Raw genomic sequence first — 23,789 nt, 5'->3', positions numbered from 1 at the left:
GAATGACTCAGAAGGAGAGAGACGGCGAGTGCTTGGAGGAATGTTGCGAAACAGATCACACACTGGGCAGTCGGAGTGAGTGATAAAGCTGGGGGGAGAGTAGAGAGTGGTGGAGGAAGAAGTGCTCGGGTTGAGGAGAAGAAGCAGGTGGGAGTCAGACGAGAGAGGCTCGATTGATGGATCGATTGACCGACTGGTTGGTGGGTGGTGGATGGTGGGTGGATAGGACTGTTGGGGCGTGAGTAGGATGTGGTACGTACGGTACGGTACGGATGGGTTACTACCTGTGTTTTCTCCCGTGCTGTGCGAAAGAGGTATATCAGGAGGAGTCATCTATCTTGCGCAGCCCAGTAGCCCCGGATATTGTATATACCACAGTAGTGCCAGCTCTTGGCCCAGGGCCAGGTCAGATCTGGATTGAGGGCATGATAAACAAGGCATTAACTAGAAATTAGCCCAACGGCGCAACACCTGAAGAAGCCTAGATGCCTCAGCCCGCCCCAAAGCCTGTCTGAACAAGCACACACCCGCACTGCTTTGCGCGCTGCGTACGGCGGGTGAGCGACGCAGGTGAAGGTGACCCGGAACCTCGTGATGCGAATGATGGAAACAGTGGCCAATGCCATCCTTGCATCCACCTGCGCAGGTGTGACTCCCTGAAAGCATTGCCAGGGGGGGGTATGGGAAGACTTGCAAGGGGGCATGGGTCAGAGGGAGAGAGAGGGTCTCTCTTGTTGAGTTACACCTGGGCTCCCGCGCCTCTCCCTCTAGAGTTCAGATGTACCTAGATACTGCTAGCCTAGACATACTGTGTACTGCCAGCGCTGCGGCAGGAAGGGCAAAGCAACTACTGTAACTGTGCCGTCGCAATCGAGGCGATGGAGATAGCACATGTGGTTCTGTTGGCTGATCAAACATGAGACGGGCGCTAAAGCTGCTTGGTCTCAGGCGACCCGGCCTGGACTTGGCCTGATCAGAGCACGCCTGCTCCAAACAGTCAGACAGTCTGCAGTTAGGCCGGCCAGACGGCCCAGTCCAGATCGAGGAGCCTCCAGGGTGCAGGTGCAGACCCACGACTGGGGGGAGTCTGGGTGGGAGTCACAGCCTGGGGCAGATAAGCCAGTTCTCCACCCTGCAATGTCACGATAAGCTGGCGCGTCCAAGCCGGGAATAGGCCAAGCCCAAAACCGCGGGTGAGCCTGCAACCACTGTAACAGCAACAGTGCCATTGCCAGCTCCAGCACCCGAGCTTGATCAACCACAACAACACTGAACAGACACTCAGCTCCGTCTCGAATAGAGCACTTCTCACAGGCTGATGTTGTTCTTATACCCTTGACTGCAAGTCTGCATCACCTCAATGCTCTGCTCCTGGCTGTTCCATGCCGTTGACCCGAGCGCAACTCGTTGGTTGACAAGAACACCAAACCAACCTTTCAGTCTGCCACTGCCACTGCTACAGCTCCTGCACGATCCTGACTTGGATTATTGAGTTTGTTCTCTATTATACTTCCGGCCCACGGCCAATACTCACCACACTGGAGCCTGGGTGTCTGAGGACCGCCGACCTGATCCCGTCACTGGTTGCCAGTTGGCTGATTTCTGAAGACAAACAGAGAGACAGCAGCCCCACACCCATGGCCAGGACCCTTGATGCCGAGGACATCAACACGCACAACACCGTCGCAGCGATAACGGAGCTCTGCTCTCCTTCCCTTCCCTGCAACCTCAGTCACCTTGATGTCCTCACCCATGGATCCTCCGAAGCCTGTCATATGCAATTGTACCGTTGGCACAACGTTTCTGCACTTCCCTGGCGTGTGCTCCCAACAGACCCCTGGAAATCGTCCTACGCCCTTGTGAAATAGCCGCTGCAGTAATTGGCATTACCAGGAGAAGCGAGATCGCACCTGTCGTGCTCAGCTTTCCATCAACAGTATCACCTCAAACCCCGGTTTTATTCTATCGGGCGCACCGGTTCAATCAACTGCTGCCAGACCGGGAGACGCCGTCTACGAAGCAGAGCAATCTTCACCGCAAAGGTGGCCCCAGGGTCGACCAAGGAGACTACCCTTTTTCGATGTCTGGCTGAACGGGGCTACCTGTTGATGTTATAACGCCTCTCTCTCTCATATGCAGCCGGCAGCAGCAGAAGCCCCCGTCCTATCCACAGAGGTGCCTATCAAGCAAGCATCGCTTCAACGGATGCCTAGTGTCGTTGATCGCTTCCTCAATACCTACATACATGCCTATTAGCAGCAGACTACTGTGTAGGCAGGCTGCAGTACAACCTGACAACCCACCACATCTGCAGATCCCTTCGATGACACAAAGCACTAGCACTACCGCTTTGTACTGCATGGTACACCACCACCACGGCGATCCGGCATTGTAGGCGCCTCGCATCTTCTCAGTAGCTCTGCCAAGCATCAACGGTCTAATCCTCAATGATAACAACGGGCGCATCATGACTCTCTGACATTGACCGCCCAAGCAGGTGTGTCTGATAGGAATGGGTTCTCTCACCACGTCAGCAGAGGCTTGTCTTGCAAGCGAGCGAGGTCAGTGTCCGACTTCGTCTACCAATTTGGCCTCAAGTGTCGTTGTTTCCTGTCGTCATACCTATTGTGGAGCCAACCACCTGATGGGATCCCGGGTCTGCTCTCCCGCGCTATTGGCTTGAGGCGCCCTAGATTCTTGAGACAGCTGTCTCTACTTCTTCCAGGTCGCGGCCCACTTGGCCTCACCGGCACGGGTACCCCTGGGGTCCTGCAGAAGTGGGCGTTTCGATGTCTCAGTCGCTTCTGTGGTTCCTGCTGGTCTTCTGCACCGATCCGCAGTCAACCAGCATCTGCTTCAACCCAACCCTTGATGCCAAAACGGTCGGAATCGAGCGGACCAGAGGAAAAGCCCATTGCGCTACATCGAACATATTCCTCAGACACTGCGTCCATTTCTTACTTCTCGAGTGTCCAAGAGCGCGAGCTGTGTCAATAACATCCAAGCTTCAAGACTCCAGCCAAGCGCGAACATGCTCAGGCACGCAAACAAAGAGATAGACACGGCTGCCCAGTCCAGCCAAGCTTCGAGAACATTTCCGTTGGACTAGCCAATTTTTTATTCCGTCTTCGAGTCAGAATTGAAGGCGGCCAGTATATCAAGATTTTCACATCATGAACCTACTAGATCGACCGGCTTGCACAACTTGCGAGTCATTTCCTCGAACTCTGATGTGCTCTGCAGTTCTCGCCTCCTGAGGAGCCACAGGTCGGATTGCTACGATGATCGTCGGCTCGACATTAGTGGAGCCCCCAACATCAGGCGAAAGAGCTCCGCCGGCACGGAAAGTCGCTGCCGCTGGCAAAGCATATGGACTTTGCTGCGCGCCCAGACAGAGATATGCTCATTGCACGCTGAAGATGTGTTCGTTCTCCATTGCTCAATGCCACACCCTCCACGGCCCCTCCGTGCAGGCGTGCAGAACATCGACACTGCTTAGACTAGTCACGATTCGCACCACACAGGTGTTCACTAGGTTGGTACCCATCCACGCCGGATAGATGGCACGGCCAACCAGCAGCCACCCAGCCTGCAGTACCTGGAATCCAACGTGGTGTAAACAAGGAATAGCCCAGGTACCTCCCAGGCCACCAGCCGTTTCCTTTTTGTCCTGTTGTAAGCCATCCCACCGCACCGCAGGCGATTCCACAGCATACATACACAAGCGCACCACACAAGCACATGTGCACACACCCTTTGCTCGGCGTAGTCATTAATGAGGCGAGCTTCCATTCCCCGGACTCCGTGACTGGTCTGGACGGCATAGCGACACGCACAAATCTGCATGCAAGCAATGCATTGCAGCAACGTCAAACGCCGGGGAAGGAGGATTGGAGGGGGGGGGGAGGTGCGAATGTTCAGCCAGCCTAGCCAGCCCCCCCTTCATGCTGTTATTCACAAGCCGAGCAGTGGCCTGTCGCCTCCCACATGTAAAGTGGGTGCGCGGGTGTGGGTGTGATACAAGACCAGTACGTGTAATATGCAGCTAGACCAATGTGACGAGTCGTTCACACACACCTTCCACCGAGTATGCCTATATCAAAAAGTGCCGTTGAAGATTGGGCTGCTAGGCAGAGAGGTGACTTATTCAACTTCCAGAGTGGAGCTTGGCGGGCCGGCTGCCTGGCTTGTGTATGCAGCACCTATTTTTCTACGCCGCCGGAGGGTGCCCAACTGGGTATTCCGGTGGTGACTGTGTCGCAAACCTCGCTTGCCTGCCTGGATAGCGGCTCTTTTGTATCTAGTTCACGGCGTTGGTTGCAGTTGAACATGTTTGCCATAGGTCAATTACGGGCTGACTTGTGTTGCTAGTGATATCATTATCAGAACCCTTGTAAAGTCTATCTGCCTGCTGTCAGACGGTGCCACCGGTAGATTATCAGCAAGGGTGGTTACGCCTAGACATCTATGAGCGTATGAAACGATCCTTTGGACTGCTAAGTGTTTTTTATTGAAGCCTCACCACTAGGAAGATTCTTCTGAATGGAATATGCCTGTCGAGAGGGACTTTAAACAAAGTGTCTAGAGTTCTTAAGTAAGCAGTAGAAAGGAGGATTGCTTGCTTCAACCTCAACGTTCAGACTTTCCACGTTCTCAGACTAGAGATATAGAGAGAGGCACCAGATCGAAGATACTTGATAGCGTGCGTTCTCGACTCGAGAAACTACGCCCTACTTGCTTGGAAGCAAAGAGGAGCGCGCTTCTAGTTCTACTTACGTAGTGAAGGCCTTGCGAGGTAATTTGAAACATTCTGGCTTCACATCCGCCAGATGCGATTGGAAACTATGTGATAAGGACAGGGAGAATTGCTATGAAGCTACGGCAGAAGGGATCCACAAGGTTTGTTATCCCATAGAGCTCTTTTATTCCTTCATGAAGAATTACATTTTTCGCTGCTATTCGCTCAGTCTGTTTTCGGAGACGATCCTAGTAGTTTCCACCACCAACACAGCCCCTTTGCGATAACAACGCGTGACCGTGGAAACAGCCTGTCAATAATGCGTAGGATTGGACACCATGTGGAAGATTGTCCACGGATGACCTGTTGTCGAATCATGTCAACTCTCCTGTTGATCAAATGCCTAATGAGCACTCAGAGCCAAATTCCTGGGAGGTTATGCTTACTCCTGTCTCGTCACTTCTTCTTGCTCTTGCCCTTCCCCGAAGCGCCTGAGCTTCCCGGTTTCCAATCTGGAGGAGAGGGACACTCATGATCTTTGTGCGGGCCACCGCAATTGTTGCACTTGTCCTTGGGAGGCTCGACAGTCTTTGGACCATCGGATTTGGAGGACGACATCGTTGGCGAGGCCACAGGCGATGTCTTCAGTACTGAATGGACTTAATGTAAAGGAGGTCGACGCGCTGATTATATTCCGCTTTTCTTTTTCCGCAGCTGTGCGAGTGGTATTTGCTGACTCGGTGTAGCTTTGACGCACTGATTGGGTTGTATCCTTACTTTCTTGGTCTTGTGTAGATGTCGTGCTTGTCGTTATTGACAGGGGAGAATGAACGAGGACAGAAGGACAGAGACATGAGCAATTTATATGCCTGCCTGAAGGGCATGAATCACGCTGAGTCCATGGAATTCAGTGAAATTGAGACATTGAGAACTTGTGGTCATTCAATAAGGCGTGGGTCAGGGAGAGGGGTAATACCCTTCCATTTCCTTGATACTCAAAACTCTGTTGAAGTCACGGTAAACGCTGGAGTGAATTCCAACTACCATAATGTGTACGCGGGCGGCCCTCAAGAAGGGGCACTACCATGCTATGGCCCGTCAATAGATAGTGACTGGCAATACCTGTCGCAACATAAAGCTTAGTGTGGAAGACGGAGGTCGTAAGACGGTTGATTTCGTAACAGGATCTTAGTGGACATAAAAAAGTTTATGCCAGATTTCACGCGACAACATCAAAGTCCAATGCCATATATGGCTACTTTGGCACCAGCTTAGCCGACAGACTATATTCTGTGATGGTTTCTAAATGTATATGCTTTTGGTGTAAGAAGTGAGCGTCTACATTCCAGAGGAACCGGAGCATAATAATTATTCGCGCGACAGCAAAGACACATCCTATTCTCAGATGACTCTGTTACAGAGCGTCCGAAATTGAGTAGGTCCACCGGCGCAACCACATGGGCTAATAACATGTTCCCAGCGATATGACATACATAGACATGAGAGAGTACACCAAGTACTGTTTATTGATAAAATTTCGCCAAATTCAGTCAATTTAGGTGCTGAAACTTGGTTCAATTCTACTATCAGGCCTGGTATAAGAGAGTGAAATGAGCTCACCCTTCCATTCGTAGAGCAAGTCTTTTTCTCAAATGAGCAGCCTTCTATCCGACCTAAGCCCTCAGAAGAACACTCTGAAAAAGCATGCGTCGCCATGTGCTGCAATCCCATATCAATCATAGCTGCATTGTCTGGAGGTTTCACAACATCTGAGTGGGTGACAGATCGAAACACTGTTGCCTACGCAGTCACAGCAGTGATGTATCGATCTGCACTCTGGTAGTATAATCATCTAGAATTCTTGCGAAGTCTATCTGTTCTGCCAAGGGCTCGCGGGTAGGAAGACCCGCACATGCTACACTCTGGTCTGTTTCCAAACCGTCCTGGAATACCATGCACCAGCCTCCCTATTCCAAGAGCCAGTGACAGCCACGGGCCTGATCGACCCGCATCGTCATGCTCCAGGGGTCCGCCGGTTGCCTGCTGAGCTGCCAGGGGGTCTGTGGAGAGCCCAGGCAGAGCCTCAGGTGCTGACGACACCCCTACCGTTTCCTAACCTCACCGCTGAGAAAGATCGTTTTTCGCCGATTCGATTTCCACCTCTTAAGTCCTTCCCATCAGCTAGCGGGGCGGTAAACGGTGCCCGTAGGGATTGATGTCTTGCTGCGTTGGCTGATGACGTTCGTCGTCAGGCCAACTGAGCCAGGGTCCAGTAACACACAGACCAAGGCCCCATCGTATCCCCCGGATTCCAGCTGTCTCCACTTAGTGCTCGGCCTTCTGTGCGTTAGGGAGCTCCTTCAAAGCCTCGCCAATTATGTCAATAGCCTTGCGCAGCTCCGCTTCGCTAATTACAAGCGGAGGAGCGAACCGAATAATGTTGCCATGTGTCGGTTTGGCCTGCGTCGTGTTAGTATTTGGTTGCTTTTGCTGTTTTGCTTTGTACGTTGCAGTGATCCATGCCGGATTGGCGGTGAGGGAAACAGCTGACAGCAACATGGACCACCAGTGGACATTGGGAAATGACTTACAAGAAGACCCTTAGATTTCAGGAGAATGCAGAGATCCCAGCTGTCCACAGTTAGTCATCTCCTGACAAAGATGGGAAGATTGGAGAAATAGCATTGCCTGTCTTGGCGCCCTGAGGCCCCGAAACTTCGGCTGTCACTCATTTCATCCGAACCTTCAAGATAATTTGACTTACGCAGAGCGGCCATTGGTCGCGGACTCGTCGATGACAACGGCGTTGAGCAGACCCTTGCCTCGCACCTTAGTGACAAGAGGTGACTTGAAGGAGGCCACACCCTCGCGGAACAGGTTGCCCAGCTTCTCGGCCTTTCCGACCATGTCCTCCTCTTCGATGAGCTCCAGGGCACGCACCGAGACGGCGCAACCCAGCGGGTTTCCACCGTAGGTGGAGCCGTGGGTACCTGGCTCGACCACGAGCATAACCTCCTTGTCTCCAAGGACGCAGGACACTGGGTACATGCCGCCGGAGATGGCTTTGCCAAGCGTGACCAGATCGGGCTTGATACCGGCCCACTCGTGGCAGAGCATCTTGCCGGTGCGACCGATACCCGTCTGGATCTCATCGCAGATGAAGAGGACATTGTGCTTCTTGCACAGGGCAGAAACCTTGCTGAGGTAATCGTCGTCAGGCACCACGACACCAGCCTCGCCCTGGATGGGCTCGACGATGAACGCTGCGGTCTCCTTGCCGTGGCGCTCAAGGACGGCTTCCAGGTCCGCCACGTTGTTGAAGCGGATGGGGTTGCCGGTGGTAGGACAGAAAGCTCCAATATTGGGCACGAAGGGGCCGTAGTTGTCCCGCGACTCTGGGTCAACAGACAGCGAAATTGCCGTCATCTAGAGTTGGTGTGATTAGATCCCAATGCCTCCGATTTTTAAATGTAAAGACTGTAGCCACGCTGCTCAGCCGCAAGCAGCACTCACCGTCCTTCCGTGAAAGTTCTCAGTGGCGGAAAACACCAGCGCCTTGTTCTCGGGCACTCCCTTGACCTTGTATGACCACTTCCTCGCGATCTTGATTGCCGTCTCTACAGCTTCGGCACCGGTGTTCATGGGCAGGACCATGTCGTAGCCGAAAACCGAGCGCACCTTCTCGGCCCAGATGGGGAAGACATCGTTGTGAAAGGCGCGAGAGCTCAGGGTGAGGCGGCCAGCCTGCTCGGTCAGGGCCTTGATCAGCTCTGGGTGGCAGTGACCCTGGTTGACGGCGCTGTAGGCGGAGAGGAAGTCGAGGTAGTGCTTGCCCTCGGGGTCCCAGACGTTGACGCCCTGGGCCTTCGCAAAGACGACGGGCAGAGGGTGGTAGTTGTGCGCCGCGAACTGGTTCTCGGCAGCAATGGCGGACTTGGTGGAGGTAGCATGGTAGCCCGAAGCGCCATTGCTCGTGCCATTGGTGGCAGAGACGTCCTTGTCTGCGTGGGGCGCCATGGTGACCTGAAGTTGAGGCACGACGGCACGACGAAGAGGCTCGGATCGGATGTAGGTGCGACTGGGCGGTATGCAGCGTGAGTAAGACTGTTCCGGTCTCGGGGAGTATCGTGGTCTCTCGGGGAAGAGACCTTGGCGTGATGCGGCTGTGGTGATGGTTCTGGTATTATACCTAGGTAATGTGAGAAGGGAAGAACAAAGCAGACAGGGTCGATCAAGAAGGGGCCCGAGGGGGCGGCAGGACTAAAATAGTCGTAAGACTGGTGAGGCCAGGTTTCCAGCAAGCGCAGCAAGCCTGGCAGCCCCGTCCCAGTCTGTTGACTGTGCCGCGACAGGATTGTTGAAGAGTGGCACACTAGACCCCTAAGTGCAAGTATAACCGCGACGTTGGTTTTGGTATTACACACGACCTGTCATTCTGCGGTCACAAGATAGGCAATGCACTGCGGAGGAGCCGAGACAAGCCGCCGCTATGAATAATGAGATGCGCTTGCATTTGCTGGCGAATGATTCAAGTACGGTCAGAGGTCGGACTCCCTCAATTGATCAATTGACCTCCATGAGGGTTTAGAGATGCCCCTGATCCTGCCAATTGATACCATTTTTTCCTGGCCAGCCCATAGTATAACAGTAGTACAGACAAATGATGCAGTAGTCTACCCAAGCAGATACAACCTGGATCTAGACGGTGCCGGTCTACTGGCCCCGATAGCGGGATGGAGGGGTGACAATCTCCCCCACGCTTGGCCTGCGGCTCCGGCTGCAGGGGCATGTGCAAGTGCAAAGTGCGCTATGCCGCTGCCAATCAACGCCTACCAATTTGACAACAGTTCCACCCCCCCCTTCTACCCTCTTTCAACCCTTGAAGTCAGGGTTAAGAAAGGGGCTGCACGTCTGCAACAACATTCGGCTGCTTTGGCCTGCCGTAGGTAGGTATGGTACGAGACAGATAGGTGTACAGAGGCACCCATGATCTACCACGCCCCTCAATAATGTCCACTCATGAAGCACGCCCGCTTCATTCTCAACATGGGCTGTCCATATCACCACTCCAAGTCGTGACAGGCCTGTTCCTGCTGCGCACGTTGAACGCATTGTGTACGGGGCGCACTTTCTTCCAGCCAGATGAATACTTCCAGGCCCTCGAGCCAGCATGGAACCTCGCCTTTGGGGCCCATAGCGGTGCCTGGTTGACTTGGGTGCGTCCTTTACAAGTCTCGCACATGGCCTTAGTTGGAAGTCCTGGCTGACCATAATTCTAGGAATGGCAATACCATCTGCGGTCCTCACTTCACCCGGCCTTGTTTGCCGTTGCATACGCTGCCGCAGACAAGGTCATGGCTATCCTGCTATTCATGCCTGCACTAAAAGCTTCCGTTCTGGTTTTACTGCCCAAGCTGGTTCAGGCATGTCTCGCTATGCTGGCAGACTTTTACACCTGGCAGCTCGCCGAGAAGGTCTATGGCCAGGGCAGCAGGTCCGCGTGGTCCGCCTTGTGCGTGACTGTGCTCAATCCCTGGCAGTGGTATTGCTCCGCGAGGACTTTCTCAAATTCCCTCGAGATGACACTCACCATAGCGGCCTTGAACTACTGGCCGTGGGAATTGCTGGGTGATGCTTCAGAGACTCATGGTGGTTCTCCAGCGAGACGTGAGCGCCTCGCCAGCCTCCGAGTATCTCTCTTTCTTGCTGCCATTGCTGTTCTCTTAAGGCCCACCAACGTCTTCATCTGGGGGACTGTAGTCATGGTAGCGTTTACCCGCTTGACGCTCCGTGGGAAAAGCCCTATCACCTTGAGGGTAGCCCTGGTACTCCTCAGGGAGGCTGTCCTGTGTGGGAGTGCCGGCTTGGCCCTATCAGCTGTCTCTGACCGTCTCTACTTTGGCGAATGGACATTTCCACCATACCACTGGCTTCACTTCAACCTGACGCAAGACCTTGCTGTCTTCTATGGAGAAATGGCATGGCATTATTATCTATCCCAGGGCATTACACAGCTCACTATGACGTTTCTGCCGTTTGCGCTTGAGGGCTTGTTCAGGTTCGCGGCCTCGTCCACTCCAGGTGCCACGGCAACGCAATCAAATACACTTAGAACGCTGGCCTACACGGTCATTACCACCATCGTGGTGCTGTCTGTGGTCTCACACAAGGAAGTCCGCTTCATCTATCCCCTTCTTCCAACTCTACATATTCTCGCAGCCCCGTGCTTCGCCTCTTTTTTCTCAGCCGCCCCAGGCCACCAGCCTTCCCAGAGCAGGACCGCGCTACTTACCGGTCTCATTTCCATCAACTTCGTCATAGCAACCTACCTCTCCTTGTTCCACGTTGCGGCGCCCATATCCGTCATGCACTTCCTTCGACATGAATTCGAACGACTTCATCCCGACCGTCTCGGGTTTCACGCAGAGCAACCCGTCCTCATCCACTATCACGGCCTCACGCAGTCGCCACACCCAGCTCTCGGTAACGAAACCGACGAGCTCTTCGCCCTCTTCCTGACACCGTGCCACGCCACTCCATGGCGCTCACACCTTGTCTACCCAACTCTTCGCGCGCGGGCATTGACTTGTGAGCCTCCTCTGCATACAGCGCCTCGGAGTGCAGAGCGAGAAGCCTACATGGATGAGACGAAGAGGTTCTTCCGCGGCTTCGGATCCAGCAATCAGTGGGGCGTCGACTTTCTGGCGGAGGAGATGTGGCCACTGGCGCGTGGCGAGGACCAACTCGGTGTTGCAAGTCGAGGGGGCGAGGTGCCGCGATACATTGTTGGATTCGAGAGCATAGAAGGGGCCCTGACGGGCTTCCTTGCTACTGCAGACATGGGAGTGAAGCTGAGGCGGGTTTGGCGAGGGTGGAACGGATTGTTTAGTGATGACGAGAGAAAAGAAGGTTATCTGGTTGTTTGGGACACAGGAGTGTACCCAGATGAGGCCAGTCCCTCTGCCAAGTGATTTCGAATAATCCACAATATGTTACAGACTCAAAGATCTCCCAGTAATGCTTCTCGCAAGGTGCTAGCCAAAAGGTCAATCAATATTTATGGGCTGATATTTAATTTGTGTGGAGCTAGCCTATTTTATATCGGTTCCATCCCACCGCCGATTTGCTTCAAATGGTATATGTCTCGTATATAAAGAGAACAAAATAGTGGTGAGTTGATACTGTAGGCCCCCAGCCCCAATATGGCCCTTCGCACGGCCGCGAGCTCAGAGCATGTATCTGAATTCAGGATTCAAATCGCCTAGCTCCGTCTTCTCATAGTCAGTCAGGTTCGCCCGCACCGTCCTATCCCTCTTGCGGTTCTCCCACGTGATGAGGGCGGCATAGACGCAACAGCTCACGGCGCTCAGGCAGATGAAGCCGATGCAGATGCTGTAGCCCGGCTTGTAGAACGGCGCGTCCTTGGCCAGGAACGAATACGTGGAGATGATGCCGCCGATGTTCCCGAAGCCGATCTGCCACGCCGACCCGATGGCCCGCCGGTGGTGCCCGCCAAGGTTCATATTGAACCAGCACACGATTACAGGCATTGCTGAGTAGGTTCCCATTACAACTAAGAATAAAGCGCCGTACTTAACGCTGACGCGGTCGTGCACAGTCAGCAGGATGGCGAAGCCGCTGATGGCGATGCAGATGGGCACGATGGTGAAGAGGAAGCGGTGGCGGGCGAAGTCGGACATGAAGGCGACGAGCATGCTGAAGCCGAAGGCGACGGCCCAGGGCGGCACGCTGTGCAGCTGGGTCTCGATTGGCGAGTAGCCATAGGCCTGGATGATGGATGGCGCGAAGTAAGCGTAGCCATAGGCCGGCACGATGAGCCCGAAGTACATGAAGCCGCCCACGATGACCTTTGGGTCCCGCAGCACGGTGAGCACGTCGCTGAGGGTGACCTTGCGCTCGGCCGCGTTGTGGCCCAGGTCGGCCTGCAGCCGCGCCCGGACGTAGTCGCGTTCGGGCTCGCTGAGCCACTTGGCCTGCTCCGGGAAGGCCGGGAAGGTGAAGAGGAAGACCAGGCATACGAGCACCGTGATGGCGCCCTCGATGATGAAGATCCAGCGCCAGCCGTGGTAGCCTCTAAGTCCATCCACTAGGAAAGGCACGCCGGTCAGTCGGTCAAGGTATACAGAGATTTGCAACACGTTCCCCCACCAATGACGGATCATGCAAGCTGGGTTAACTTACTCTTGCCAATCGCGGAGGCCAACAGACCTCCGAAAGCACCCGCGAGACTGGTCGAGGCGAAGAAGAAGGTGAAGCGCTTCTGTGCTTCGCTCCTTTTGTACCACATCCCTAGGAGATAAAAACAACCACTAGATAAGACGTGAGATAGAAGCCTAGCGAAAATCAGGGAATATAGAGTATACTTACGGGAACATTCCACATTCAAAAACTCCTAGGAAGAATCGTGTAGCGAGGATTCCGGAATAGTTCTGCGTCAGCCCCTGGAAGACAGTCACCAGCCCAAACGCAATACCACAGAACGAAAGCCAGATTCTGGGCGACAGCTTCTTGAGGAGGATGTTGGAGGGGATCTCGAAGAAGACGTAGGGGACGAAGAAGATGACCAGGATGGTGTTGTACTCGGTGCCCCCGAGCCGCAGGTCCTCGGCCAGGTGAAAGGACTTGGCGTTGGCGATGTTGACGCGGTCCAGGAAGGCGAGCAGGTACAGGATGCTGATGAATGGCAGGAGGTGCAGGTCGATGCGGGTCATGAGCTTCCTCTCGGTCGTGTGCGGTGGGCACGCGACGCCGAGCTCGTCGTAGTCGTCCGAGTAGCCGGCCTCTCTTTCCTGGGGGTAGAGCCCGGTGGGGGATCCGCCCTCCTTGACTCCGACTCCATCGCGGCGGACATCAATGCCGGTGTCCTCGGCCGAGGTTGGGGCTGCGAGGAAGAATTAGCTATGGTTTATGCGGTGTTGTTTAAATTGGTGTCTATATGATGGGTGCTTCAACCACGACGTGGGCAAATCCGTCCATCCTTCAGAGTACTATGTGCGAATCGACAAACGTTTATTACGTGCTGCAAGGTACAGTCGTCGTCTGCTGGGCCTCGCAGTCCTTACGTTGATGACCATATTAAGAGAGAAGAGGAGTTTGACACTTACAAGACTTCTTGGTGAACATGGTCACGGAGCTTGGCTTCAGGTCTGGCGTCGAGGTCAAGCACGCAGACGAAGCTCAGGACTCCCACGGATGGAGTGGGAGAGATGGTGAAGAGACGTCTGACAAATCCGACACGGGATGACAGAAACAAATAAGTAGTCTATAGGAGTACATGTATGTAGGTTCCCTTAAATCCGTCCAGCCGTTTCCCTGGAATCCAAACGAGCTGGATCTCACTTCACTCCCCGGTCCACACACACCGTCCTCGGAGTCACTCGCCCAGCCCGCGACTTACAATTACCCCAGCGCCAAACCAAATCGAGTCTGGCCTCCTCCACATCAACGATGTCACTCTAGTATAATATCGGAAAAATTTCAAGAGGTGTTTTTGCTCTATTGAATCTTCAATATCTTGATATGGAACCGCAGTCGCTGCTGACTGTTGCGTTCTGGATATTACTCACAACCAGGCCGAGTCTTGCTCACGAGAATCATAGGCTGTTCCGCTGGCAACGATCCAGCGGCCACGTAATGGCCCTGGCCCTGGTATTCCCTCGCCCACAAAATATCCGCCCGTCCGACCAAGACGGGCGGGTGCAGCTCCATCTCGTGGGATGTCTCCGCCTCGTGTGCCGTACCACCACGAGGGGGGCGGGCGAGGGAGCGCCGCTAGAACATGGGAATCCGTAGCACGGATTTCAAAGTGAGACAGGCGCCTCTGCCTCTTTAGCTCTGCATGCACTTTGGGCAGATTACCTCGGGCCGCTCGCTCGTGTTGCTGATCGCGGGGGGCCCGGTACTTTGCCCTAGGCACGACGGGTCTAAAATCTGACTATCTCGCAGGACGATCGTCGCGGGGTTTGGTTCATCTCGCTCGCCTCGTGCTGAGTGATATCAGCGTTGCGTTCAGTGGCGGCCCCGAGATGATTCCATGTCGGTGTGAGCCCCCTTCCCACCCATGATGCCAAAAGTGAGGGTTGTTTTTCCTGGATGGGCATCCTTTACACTCGTGACTGCGGTGGGTCGGCGAGGGTATTTCATGCCACATTTGTGAGAAGGTCGAAAAAAAGACAAAGAGCCCGCCGAGTTCGCTCTCAAGCCCGCCAGGGACCTGGGGAAGTCCCCATAGATTCAAGCTTAAACAGCTCTAGCCTCTGTGGGGGAAGGAGCGCGCTACTGCAGCTGGACCCCAGACTCCGACCTTCCAGGAGCTGCCTGTTGCCGAGACGAACCCGGCACGGACTGTAGGTGCCACAAAGCATCAACTGTGCCTGGGCATCAATCATGTCGCATTAGATATCGTGGCAGGGCTGGTTGAGACAGTATGTAAATCTCTCCCTTCTGGGAATCGGCAACGGGAGATCATCACATCTCTCAAACGGCTGGTATTGTAGCCGAGCGCATAGAGCAAAGCACGACTTCCCCATGGTAGAGGATCACAGCAATTAAATCCCCTACTGAAGCTCCTACAGTCACTGAAGGGGGCCTCAACAATTGTGTACCAAACAGACAAGAAGCCAAATTAAATACAAGAAGCTTCGGCCGTCGTACCGCACCGGAACCGCTGCGGCGAAAAAGAGGGGGGGGGAGGATGGTTCCTGAAACCTTCTTTTTCTTCCAGGGTCCCAGGAACCTGTGTAACGCCGGCGAGATTGAGCCCTCATGTCCAGTCCCGACCACTCGGCTGTTGGTAGCCAAGAATTTGTGTCGCGCCCGATCTTCTGCCCTACCCTGCCACTCTCTGGCCGCCCTGCGGGACTCACTAATATCTGCCTCCGTACCCCCACTTCCTTACCAGCACTTGCGATGGGAATCCAAGCCCGCGTCACGCTCTTGGGATAGTCACGGCTGGGCGGTCGGCACGAGGTCACAGGGTCATCATGTTCACGACAAGATCCACTGGGCAACACGGTCATGGACCGGTATCACACTCCATGGTTATTTGTTCCCTAAGAGTCGTCCTTCTCATTCCCAAACTGCGTATAGGCAGGTAACTAGACCAGGGTATCCTCAAGCAGCACCAGGAGAAACAGGTAACATCAACATCTGCCGTCGCCAGTAGCGGCCTACGCTTTCTCTCGAGCCTCCCTGACGGGGAGGCACTGTAAAAGCTTGGACCAGAGGATTTGAACAAAGTTGATCTCTCTCTCTTCCCATACGTCCAGTCCGTCCTCCATAAAGAAACTAGCCGCCTTTTTCCGTGCTTCTTGCTGTGGTCTTTGCTCTTTCAAAATGGCTGTCTTGATCTCTCGCATATTTCTCTGCCTTGGTCTGGCCATTCCCAAGTCGACCGCGATAAAGTGAAGATTGAAAACATTAATAAAAATGGGGCCGATGATTGTAATTCCGGGTGTAGTTGGGAACTAAAGGGGGGCATTAAAATCGTACATCGTAGTTGTACACCCACAGCTGACGCTCAGATACTGTCCATAGCAAGACGCGTGTGTGTCAAGGAGTCAGCATCTCAGTGCTGAGATGAGTTGGGCTCATGCGCTCTCTGAGAGGCATCCTTCTCTGCCTCGGCTGACCGCTTGATGTCAAGACTCTTCCCGCGCACGGGAAGCGAGCTGATAGATCCGCGATCACCGGGCGGAGACTTGGTCCGTCCAGCGTTCTCCTTGGCCTCTCGCATCTTGTTCTTGATCCACCCCGAAATCCCCCTCGACTCTTCTCTGTTCTCCCTCGCGTCTCTGCTGCCTGAGTCAAGGCTTGAGTGAGCCTCCAAAGTCGGCTCAGAGGATTCGCCTGTGAAACTGTGCCGGGGCTTGTTTACGTCCGTACCAACCGAGCTGTTGCTCATCTCGGCGGTCCTGTTGAAACCGATCTTCCTAGGTGAGGTAACGCCTGGCTCAGGAGTGTCGGCCAGGTCCTCCTTCTTGCGGGATAGTCGCCACCGTCGCTTCTTGTCCTTGTCTTGCAGCTCGCCGTGCTCAACTTGCTCGATGGATGGTATTGGCTCTTCCACGCGATCTATCTCCGAGCCCTCGTTGAATGAGCTGTGTAGTGACGTTGGTGGCGATTGATGGGTTCTCAGTCCGTGGTCTGCATTTTCGGTGGGCAGATGGCCGCTTGATGGCATCTGCGAGGCTCGCGGAGTCGGCTCGGAAGGCGTATCTATGGCTTCCGGCCTTGACAAGTCCTGCGCTGCCTCTTCGGCCTCTTGTTGCGGGTACTCCTTCGTTTTCTCGATCGGATTGAATGTTTCGACAGTCGGTGACACAGCACTGGAGTGAGCGAGGGAGGCGACAGAGCTTGCCGCACTGGGATTTGTGCTAGGGATGCGTTTTTTCCGCAGTTTGTTGGGCTGCTTCTTTTCGCTGTTTTCCGTTGGTGAGCGCTGGAACAAGCTGCTCAGGTTCCGCTCTTTGGTTGGAGTCACGGCCTCGGGAGCTGGTTTTGGCTCCAACAGCCGCTCCTGGCTTCGTTCTGCCGCATACCCAGGCGTCAAACCGCCTTTCCTGCTGACAAGTGGATCGGCATGCTCGTTAGCTTCAGGTGTTGCGACTTCTTGGACCGTTGGAGGAGCGGGTATGTTCGCGGATGATGCCACTACGGGTGTCAGAGGGGACACAGGCGCTCCAGCAGTCTCGTTTCTCATGTGCGCAAACCTCCCAGACTGTATGGCCGGCGATCTCTTGGACGGGACCGTGTTGCTTCTGCCGAGACCGCTTGTTGGTGTTGACGCCAGGGCAGGACTGCCAGGGCTTGGGGCACCATTGGAGGCGCGCGAATGTCTCGAACTCGTAGACTTGTTGCGTCGAATCGCACCGTCTCGAGATATACTTTCCGCGGCTGCGCTGGCATTTGACGCAGATCTGTGGACACCTGACTTGCGAGATGAGCTGGGCGTCGCAGGTGCGTTGATGACCGGGGTGCCCTTCTGGACCTCCTGGACCGTCTTCTCATCTGCAGCAGTGCCTTGCATGCCGATCAGAAAATGATCTTGATTCTCGATTAGGAATATGAGGACACATTGGTTGAGCCGATACTCCTCCGGGGCCATGGCATGTCTGGGATGGGACAGCATGCCAGGTTGGAAGATGGCTGCCAAGTTCTGCGAATTCATGCGGTTTTCATCTGCCTTGGCTGCGAAAACCGCCAGGAGGTCGAGGATGTAAAGCAAGAGCTGTCGGTTCAGTGGAGGGAGCTGTGTGATGAGCTGCTGGTACTTGATGATGGCGGCCTCGACGTCGAAGTCGTCGATGAACTGGGGCCCGTCGGCATCACCAACAGCCGACTTGGTCGCGCCTTTCAGCGGGCCCCGGAAGTTCTCGTAGAGCTCAAGCGGCACGACAGGCTCTGGAAGATCGTTGAGGTATCGCCGAAGCACATTTGCTGCATCGTGAACCGTGTAGCCATCCCAACTCAGGCCCTTACCGTAGCGGTCTGGGGAGTCAAAGACCTGCTTGAGCTCCTTGATGCGCTTCTCAGACCCATTCAGCCGGAAAATACCCTCGATATTTGTTGCTATATTTCTGCATCAGCACCGTGCCCCTGGGTATGGAGGTCAGCTTCATGTACCTACCCTTCTCTTTTAAGAAAACCCCACACTTCGCAACCACGATGGGAACATATCCGTAGATGTAGCTTTTACCGTTGTCGTCGACAAGCGATATGGCGACGTTGGCGTAGACGATGCTCTGTCGCAGCGGCACACCGAAAATGCCGGGTGCTTTCGTGGTTTCTGCAGAAGTCAGTTGGGCCATTTGTGGAGGAGCAAAGGTGCAAAGACAAAGAGAGGGGCGAGCCTGTGGGCTCGCGTCCAAGCAGATGCTGAGGGAGCGGCGGCGTCGCGTCCTGCGCCTCTGCGAGACTCGGCCCAGCCAGCCAGGGCTGGAGGTGAAGCTGGGAGCCGGTCTGGGCGGAGGTGCGACAGGCTCGCTTGAGTGAGTGTACTGCTGCGAGACATGTTCCAGGGACGACAGGTAGCCAGAGTTGTTATTGTGCCACGCCGCCGCAAAAGAAACGCATTGTTCTGGAAGAGCAGCGCAAGGAGTGGAGGGATCTTCACCATGTGACTCCTCATGCTTGGAGAGCTTGAAATTTTTCCACCACGACTTCAAATCCCGTTTGCTTGGAGGCGACGCGTGAGAAGCAGTCGGGGTGGGGGGCTGGGCCGTGGCTCCTCCTCCGTGGTTCGCAGCAGCTGCAGTGGTCGGAGGGTGAATATTGGGGGGGTTTGGAGGGTTTGCTGCGGACGTCATCGTGAAGGTGACGGCGCGCAAGGACGACCGTGCTGACAGCGCTGTACTGTAGATCAGCACAGGGACACAGGCAAGCCCGTCGCAGCGTCGGAGACCGGGATTGATTCAGAGGTGGTTTTGTCTTTCTCTCGATGTGGTGTGCTGCCGTGGCGAGAGCTTTGGAACTGGCAGCGGCAGCGGGGTGCAAGCAGCAGGCTGGGCTGGGCTGAAAGGAGTGGATTGTGGTCGCGAAAGATGAGCGACCGAGTGCAGGTCGTGTTGTGGAGGGAAATGGGCGAAATGACGGCTAGTTAGATAGTTCTAAGGTTTGGATTGGGGGAGACGGAGACCACTGGGCTGGGCTGGACTGGGCTGCGCTGCTGCTGCTGTGCTGTGCTGCGCTTCTTGAGGGACCCAGACGAGCAGACTGCCAGAGCAGTGATGTGTGACGTCCACCTGGGTGCTGGGCCTGGGGTACTTGGATACCCCTGTGTTTTTCTGGGCCGCCCTCTGCCAGGTGGGCTAGGCGCAGACCAGACCAGACCAGAGGTGGGCTCCGGATGACCAGCCTCGAGGTACCTGGGCACGTTTTGCACGTACTGTACAGGGTGCAGGCAGTAGCCCCCCCTACCCAAGCCGGTACCTACCGGGAGAGATACATACCTAGGAAGGTAAAGTACCTAGGTAGATAGGCATGCTTGCAATCACAGTCTGCTTCTAGCCATTTCCAAGGTGGGATGGGTTGGATGGGAGGGCTTTGATAGTCCGGCAGCTTTGCAAAAGCTCAACAATGGAATATGAATATGTACCTGCCTGCAGTCGACTCAAGTCAAAAGACCAGCTGATGACTACATTGCACGGCACTGCTCTGCACAGCCATCCACACGTACGTACATACAGTACACATACATACAGTACAACTTTCAGGTTGGGCACTTCCTCTCTGTCTGGACTCTGGCCCGGCCAAGGATTGCCCTGAGAGGTCTGTTCCTTGCTTTCTCTTTTATTAGAATGCCCCCGGCTAAGCCTCTTTGGTCCCTGCCACAGAGCGCAGGGACCCCGAAGTTACCACACAGCTTCACCACCTTGATCCTTTCGTGACTCTCTGTGAGATGGTCACCTCTCTCTCGTCTGCCTGACCTGACCAGGTGAGGGACAGCCGTCTCTAGGACGAGTTTCTCAGCATCTAGACAGAGAGGCTGTCAGCCTCTTCTACAGGATATGCCTCAACGACCGCTGGGAAGCCTTTTCCTTGTGAAGTCCGAGAGCCTGCAGTGGCTGCCAGGCAAGAGAAGAGCAAAGCAGCAAGGTGATAGACATCTGTAGCGGAACCGGACTCGATACTACTCGAGTTCAAGCTTGAGCTCAAGGCCCGAGTTATTCCCTGACGAGGGTCTTTCGTGTCATTAATATCTTTTACTTAGATTTGGTCGTCAACATGTTGTGACACTGGCCGATCCCCAGGATCCATCTTCAGGGGATCGCTGCTTAAAATTTAGGTTAAATAGCCAGACCCGTCTGTGTGCAGGTCCATTGTCAGAACTCGATCACCTCGAGTAGCCACCACTAAACACTCCCAATTCCTCCCACCAGTTGGAGGGACTTTAACCAGTGATATGTTCTGCTTGACCGGTATACCCTTTATGGAACAGCCTCCTGTAGGACTGTGAGATGACCTCTTATACATCGTAGCATAATCTGTGATATGTCCTAGGACACACTACTGTACCTCCCGTACCTAGGCAGTGTTGGTGCCCTCCACACTTATGTCTGATAGCGCCCTTTAACGGAAGAATCTTCCTCATTCCGTTGCCAAGCGACCGCCGACGCGTCCCTCAGAGGCCCAAGGTAGCTAGCTACATTAAACGGTGATTTGCGAGATGAGATGAAAACCTCCCATAAACACACCAGCAGTATGGCAGATCGACAGGTTTTATTTCCACTTCTCTCTTAGTCCTAGATCTTTGGAAGAGTCCAGAGCGTTCGCATCCCTGGGACGTTTTGATGCAATGGTACTCGAGCAGGGTGCAAGGCCGAGCCTCGTGCGCTTTAGAGCCAGTCTTTTGCAGGACGACATGACGACAGCAGCCGAAGCCGTCGAAGTGCATTGTTGCTGAAGGTTGAGCATTTGTTCCGTGGCCCAGCCCTGGCTAACAGCCCTGGCTGACAGCCCTAGCTTGAATCATACGATAGTGAGCATTTCCATGTTCTCGCTGCAGCATGCTGGCTACGATCGTCGCTGCTTTTGCAGCATTGTTCCAGATCACTTTATCTACTAGTGGGCAGTTGGGAAATTGAGGCATCTTGGTAGGTGACGATGACTTGCCGCGATGCCGCGCCACAGAGGCCACGGCCCGGGAACTATCCAAGCTTCGCTACCCAGGTGCCAGGGTGCTATGCAATCCTGACAGTGGGGATTCTGTCCGAAGGGTTCGTTCGTTCATTATTGATTGACATATGGGTATGTATTGAACAGCCCAAAGGAGAGTCGAGACCGCCAATGACGCAAAATGCTGCATCCGGTAAAGACGAGTCTTGTCAAAGCCAAAGTGGCAGCCTCAAACCAACCAGCCATCAGCGGCACCCCCTCTCCTGAGGATTCCTCCGTTTGGATTTCGTGTCGTCTCGCAAAACCCTGGGTAAACAGGCTACCGCTCTGGCGGCCCAAGCCAAAGGACTGGCTACCCAGTAGGTGTTATGCAGCCCAGAGCGTTTCGCTGGGAGATGAGTGGACGGTCCCGTGAGATCCTACGTGAACTCTCATGCCCCTCGCCGTCCTACCTGCCGGCACGTCGCTTAGAGGTCCGGCCGTGAAGGCTTGCACGCAGGTGACTGGGTGCAAGCCGGCCACTGGCCGGCCATTGCTTGGTTGTCCCAGATCTCCGGTTGCCAATGCGTGCCTCCCGCATGCTCCATTTTTAGCAGCTGCGAGGTCACCTCCACGGCCTCCAATCGGCTGAGGTGACGGCCAGAGAGGGCCCAAAGCAAGTTTTCCCTCACCCAAGAAACGCAGCCTCGTCATTGTCACCCACCCAGCCATCCCCCATCGTGGGAGCATTGGACGAGACGTTGACGTACCACGAGGGTATGGCAAACAGGCTGCGATGCTGTCGCTCCTTCAGGCTTTGCCATGTGCGCCAGAGTGGATCAGGCGTGCGGGATCGTGGGGCTGCCCGTGCCCGGCCCTTCCCCCCGTCGCCGTTGATCTCGTGTGCGTGGATCTTCCCCAGCTGTACCGAGTACTGCGGTACATACTGTTGTAGTTGCCCCGCGCACCTGCTCCTTCGATTTCCTGGCAGTCGGCGAATGCATGCCCAGCTCCATCACCACCGGCTTGACTGGACGATCATTGCCAGTCCATGCTGGCTTGCCAAATACCTAAGGGATGCCCCGGTCTTCGCCTGTCTTTTGGCGTGTGTCACGACCATGCATGCCTTGGTCATTGTCGGGGCCGATCTGCCCATCGCCGGTGGGTTGCAATGTTTCGACTCCACGAACCCGACGTTTCTGGCCTTCTGGTGACATGGGGATCCGGGTCGCTTGTCAAGCTCGCAGGATGGGGCGGGTTCGTTGGAAGGCTGGAACAGGATTGACGACGAGGGGGCGTCCCAGATGATACTTGCGCTGGCCAAACGTGAGGATCCGAGACGGGGTCGATGGCACGCAGCGTGATGATCGACTTTCGTATCTGCAGTTGTTCAGAGACAAACCGGACTCTCCCACTTGCCTTCGAGGCCTTGTCCAGGAAACATGACGCCGGAGCTAAACCATCGGCTACACCCACGGCGTAGCACTGCAGGAATGCTGGTTCACGGCTGTCAACAGTACGCAGTCCTTTGACGCAGTTTCACAGCTTATACACAGGCAGCCATAACGTCGGCGGGCCACAGATGCCGTGTGAGATCAACCGCCGCACCACCCAGCTTGCATTAATTACACTGCAGGTCAACGTTGGCTATGCAAAATGCGGCCACCGAGCGGGCCCCGGGGCACACTGATGAATCTCGGGTAAGGTAGAGATGTGGATGTGCACCATCAAACATCAACCCCCGTCCTCATCCAGGGAACTTTGCAAATCCAAGATCAGCGGAGCAGATCGGACACCGAACACGACCTATCGAACCCAACGAGTTGCTCAAGTAATGCAGACAGCAGCGCTCGCACACATGGAAGTTACTTGTATTGCCGCTCGTGTGATCGTTCACCAAACTGACCTGAATTACGTTGTATTGTACCCAATATCTCTGTCAACCCCATTTTCAGAGCCCTCGAACGCACAGGGACTCATTAATGACGGCATATCAACAGAACGGCCATACATGGATCCGGAAGTCTGGTAACACTGTGCCGCAGGAGTTGTGCAACCATATGCCCAGGCTGAATGTCGCACTTGACTGACCGGATCGGGCACCCAGGCGTGTCAGAAGCCAATGAGGTTGAAAAGCAATCATTCTAAACGAGCTCTTCTTGAAGCGCAACAAATGGATTATCTCGTAGGTGACTCAGTATACTGAACAGATGAAGGTCATGTCATGAGTTGTCGGCCAACTGTCCTGTCAGGCCCAAAAGCAGGCCACCTTTCTCGTCAAGCGAGGGGCGGAGCAGCAGCACTACTGCTGCATACAGTCTCATAGCCACCCCAAGGTGTCAGCTTCGGCCCCAGCTCTCGACGTGATAATGGCTTATCGATGCTGCGGACCTGATGCTGCTCGCTTTCTTCGAGAGCGATGAGATCATGCTACTGG

At 54.8% G+C, this 23,789-nt stretch overlaps 4 protein-coding genes across 4 annotated transcripts; 1 reads left to right on the top strand and 3 right to left on the bottom strand.

Annotated features, from left to right (window-relative positions):
* Window positions 1-7,063: 7,063 nt before the first annotated feature.
* J7T55_007466 (ornithine aminotransferase) lies at window positions 7,064-8,755 on the bottom strand (the record flags this gene model as incomplete). The annotated part of the gene is made up of 4 exons (XM_053144231.1): window positions 7,064-7,198; window positions 7,330-7,369; window positions 7,503-8,164; window positions 8,252-8,755. The coding sequence occupies 4 exons, from the start codon at window positions 8,753-8,755 to the stop codon at window positions 7,064-7,066; spliced, it is 1,341 nt and encodes a 446-aa protein (XP_052993156.1).
* A 992-nt stretch (window positions 8,756-9,747) lies between these two features.
* J7T55_007465 (uncharacterized protein) lies at window positions 9,748-11,709 on the top strand (the record flags this gene model as incomplete). The annotated part of the gene is made up of 2 exons (XM_053144230.1): window positions 9,748-9,954; window positions 10,018-11,709. 2 exons carry the CDS (start codon window positions 9,748-9,750, stop codon window positions 11,707-11,709), a joined length of 1,899 nt encoding a protein of 632 aa, XP_052993155.1.
* Window positions 11,710-11,964: 255 nt separating this feature from the next.
* J7T55_007464 (uncharacterized protein) lies at window positions 11,965-14,467 on the bottom strand (the record flags this gene model as incomplete). Its single annotated transcript, XM_053144229.1, has 6 exons — window positions 11,965-12,845; window positions 12,941-13,068; window positions 13,127-13,640; window positions 13,864-13,905; window positions 14,157-14,214; window positions 14,348-14,467. The coding sequence occupies 6 exons, from the start codon at window positions 14,465-14,467 to the stop codon at window positions 11,965-11,967; spliced, it is 1,743 nt and encodes a 580-aa protein (XP_052993154.1).
* Window positions 14,468-16,325: 1,858 nt separating this feature from the next.
* Window positions 16,326-19,065, bottom strand: J7T55_007463 (uncharacterized protein; the record flags this gene model as incomplete). The annotated part of the gene is made up of 2 exons (XM_053144228.1): window positions 16,326-18,328; window positions 18,387-19,065. 2 exons carry the CDS (start codon window positions 19,063-19,065, stop codon window positions 16,326-16,328), a joined length of 2,682 nt encoding a protein of 893 aa, XP_052993153.1.
* Between the last annotated feature and the right edge of the window lie 4,724 nt (window positions 19,066-23,789).

This window comes from Diaporthe amygdali (assembly GCF_026229845.1).
Source record: "Diaporthe amygdali strain CAA958 chromosome Unknown NODE_16_length_960263_cov_65_539585, whole genome shotgun sequence".
Lineage (NCBI taxonomy): Eukaryota > Fungi > Ascomycota > Sordariomycetes > Diaporthales > Diaporthaceae > Diaporthe > Diaporthe amygdali.
This window is presented reverse-complemented; position numbering and strand designations above follow the sequence as displayed.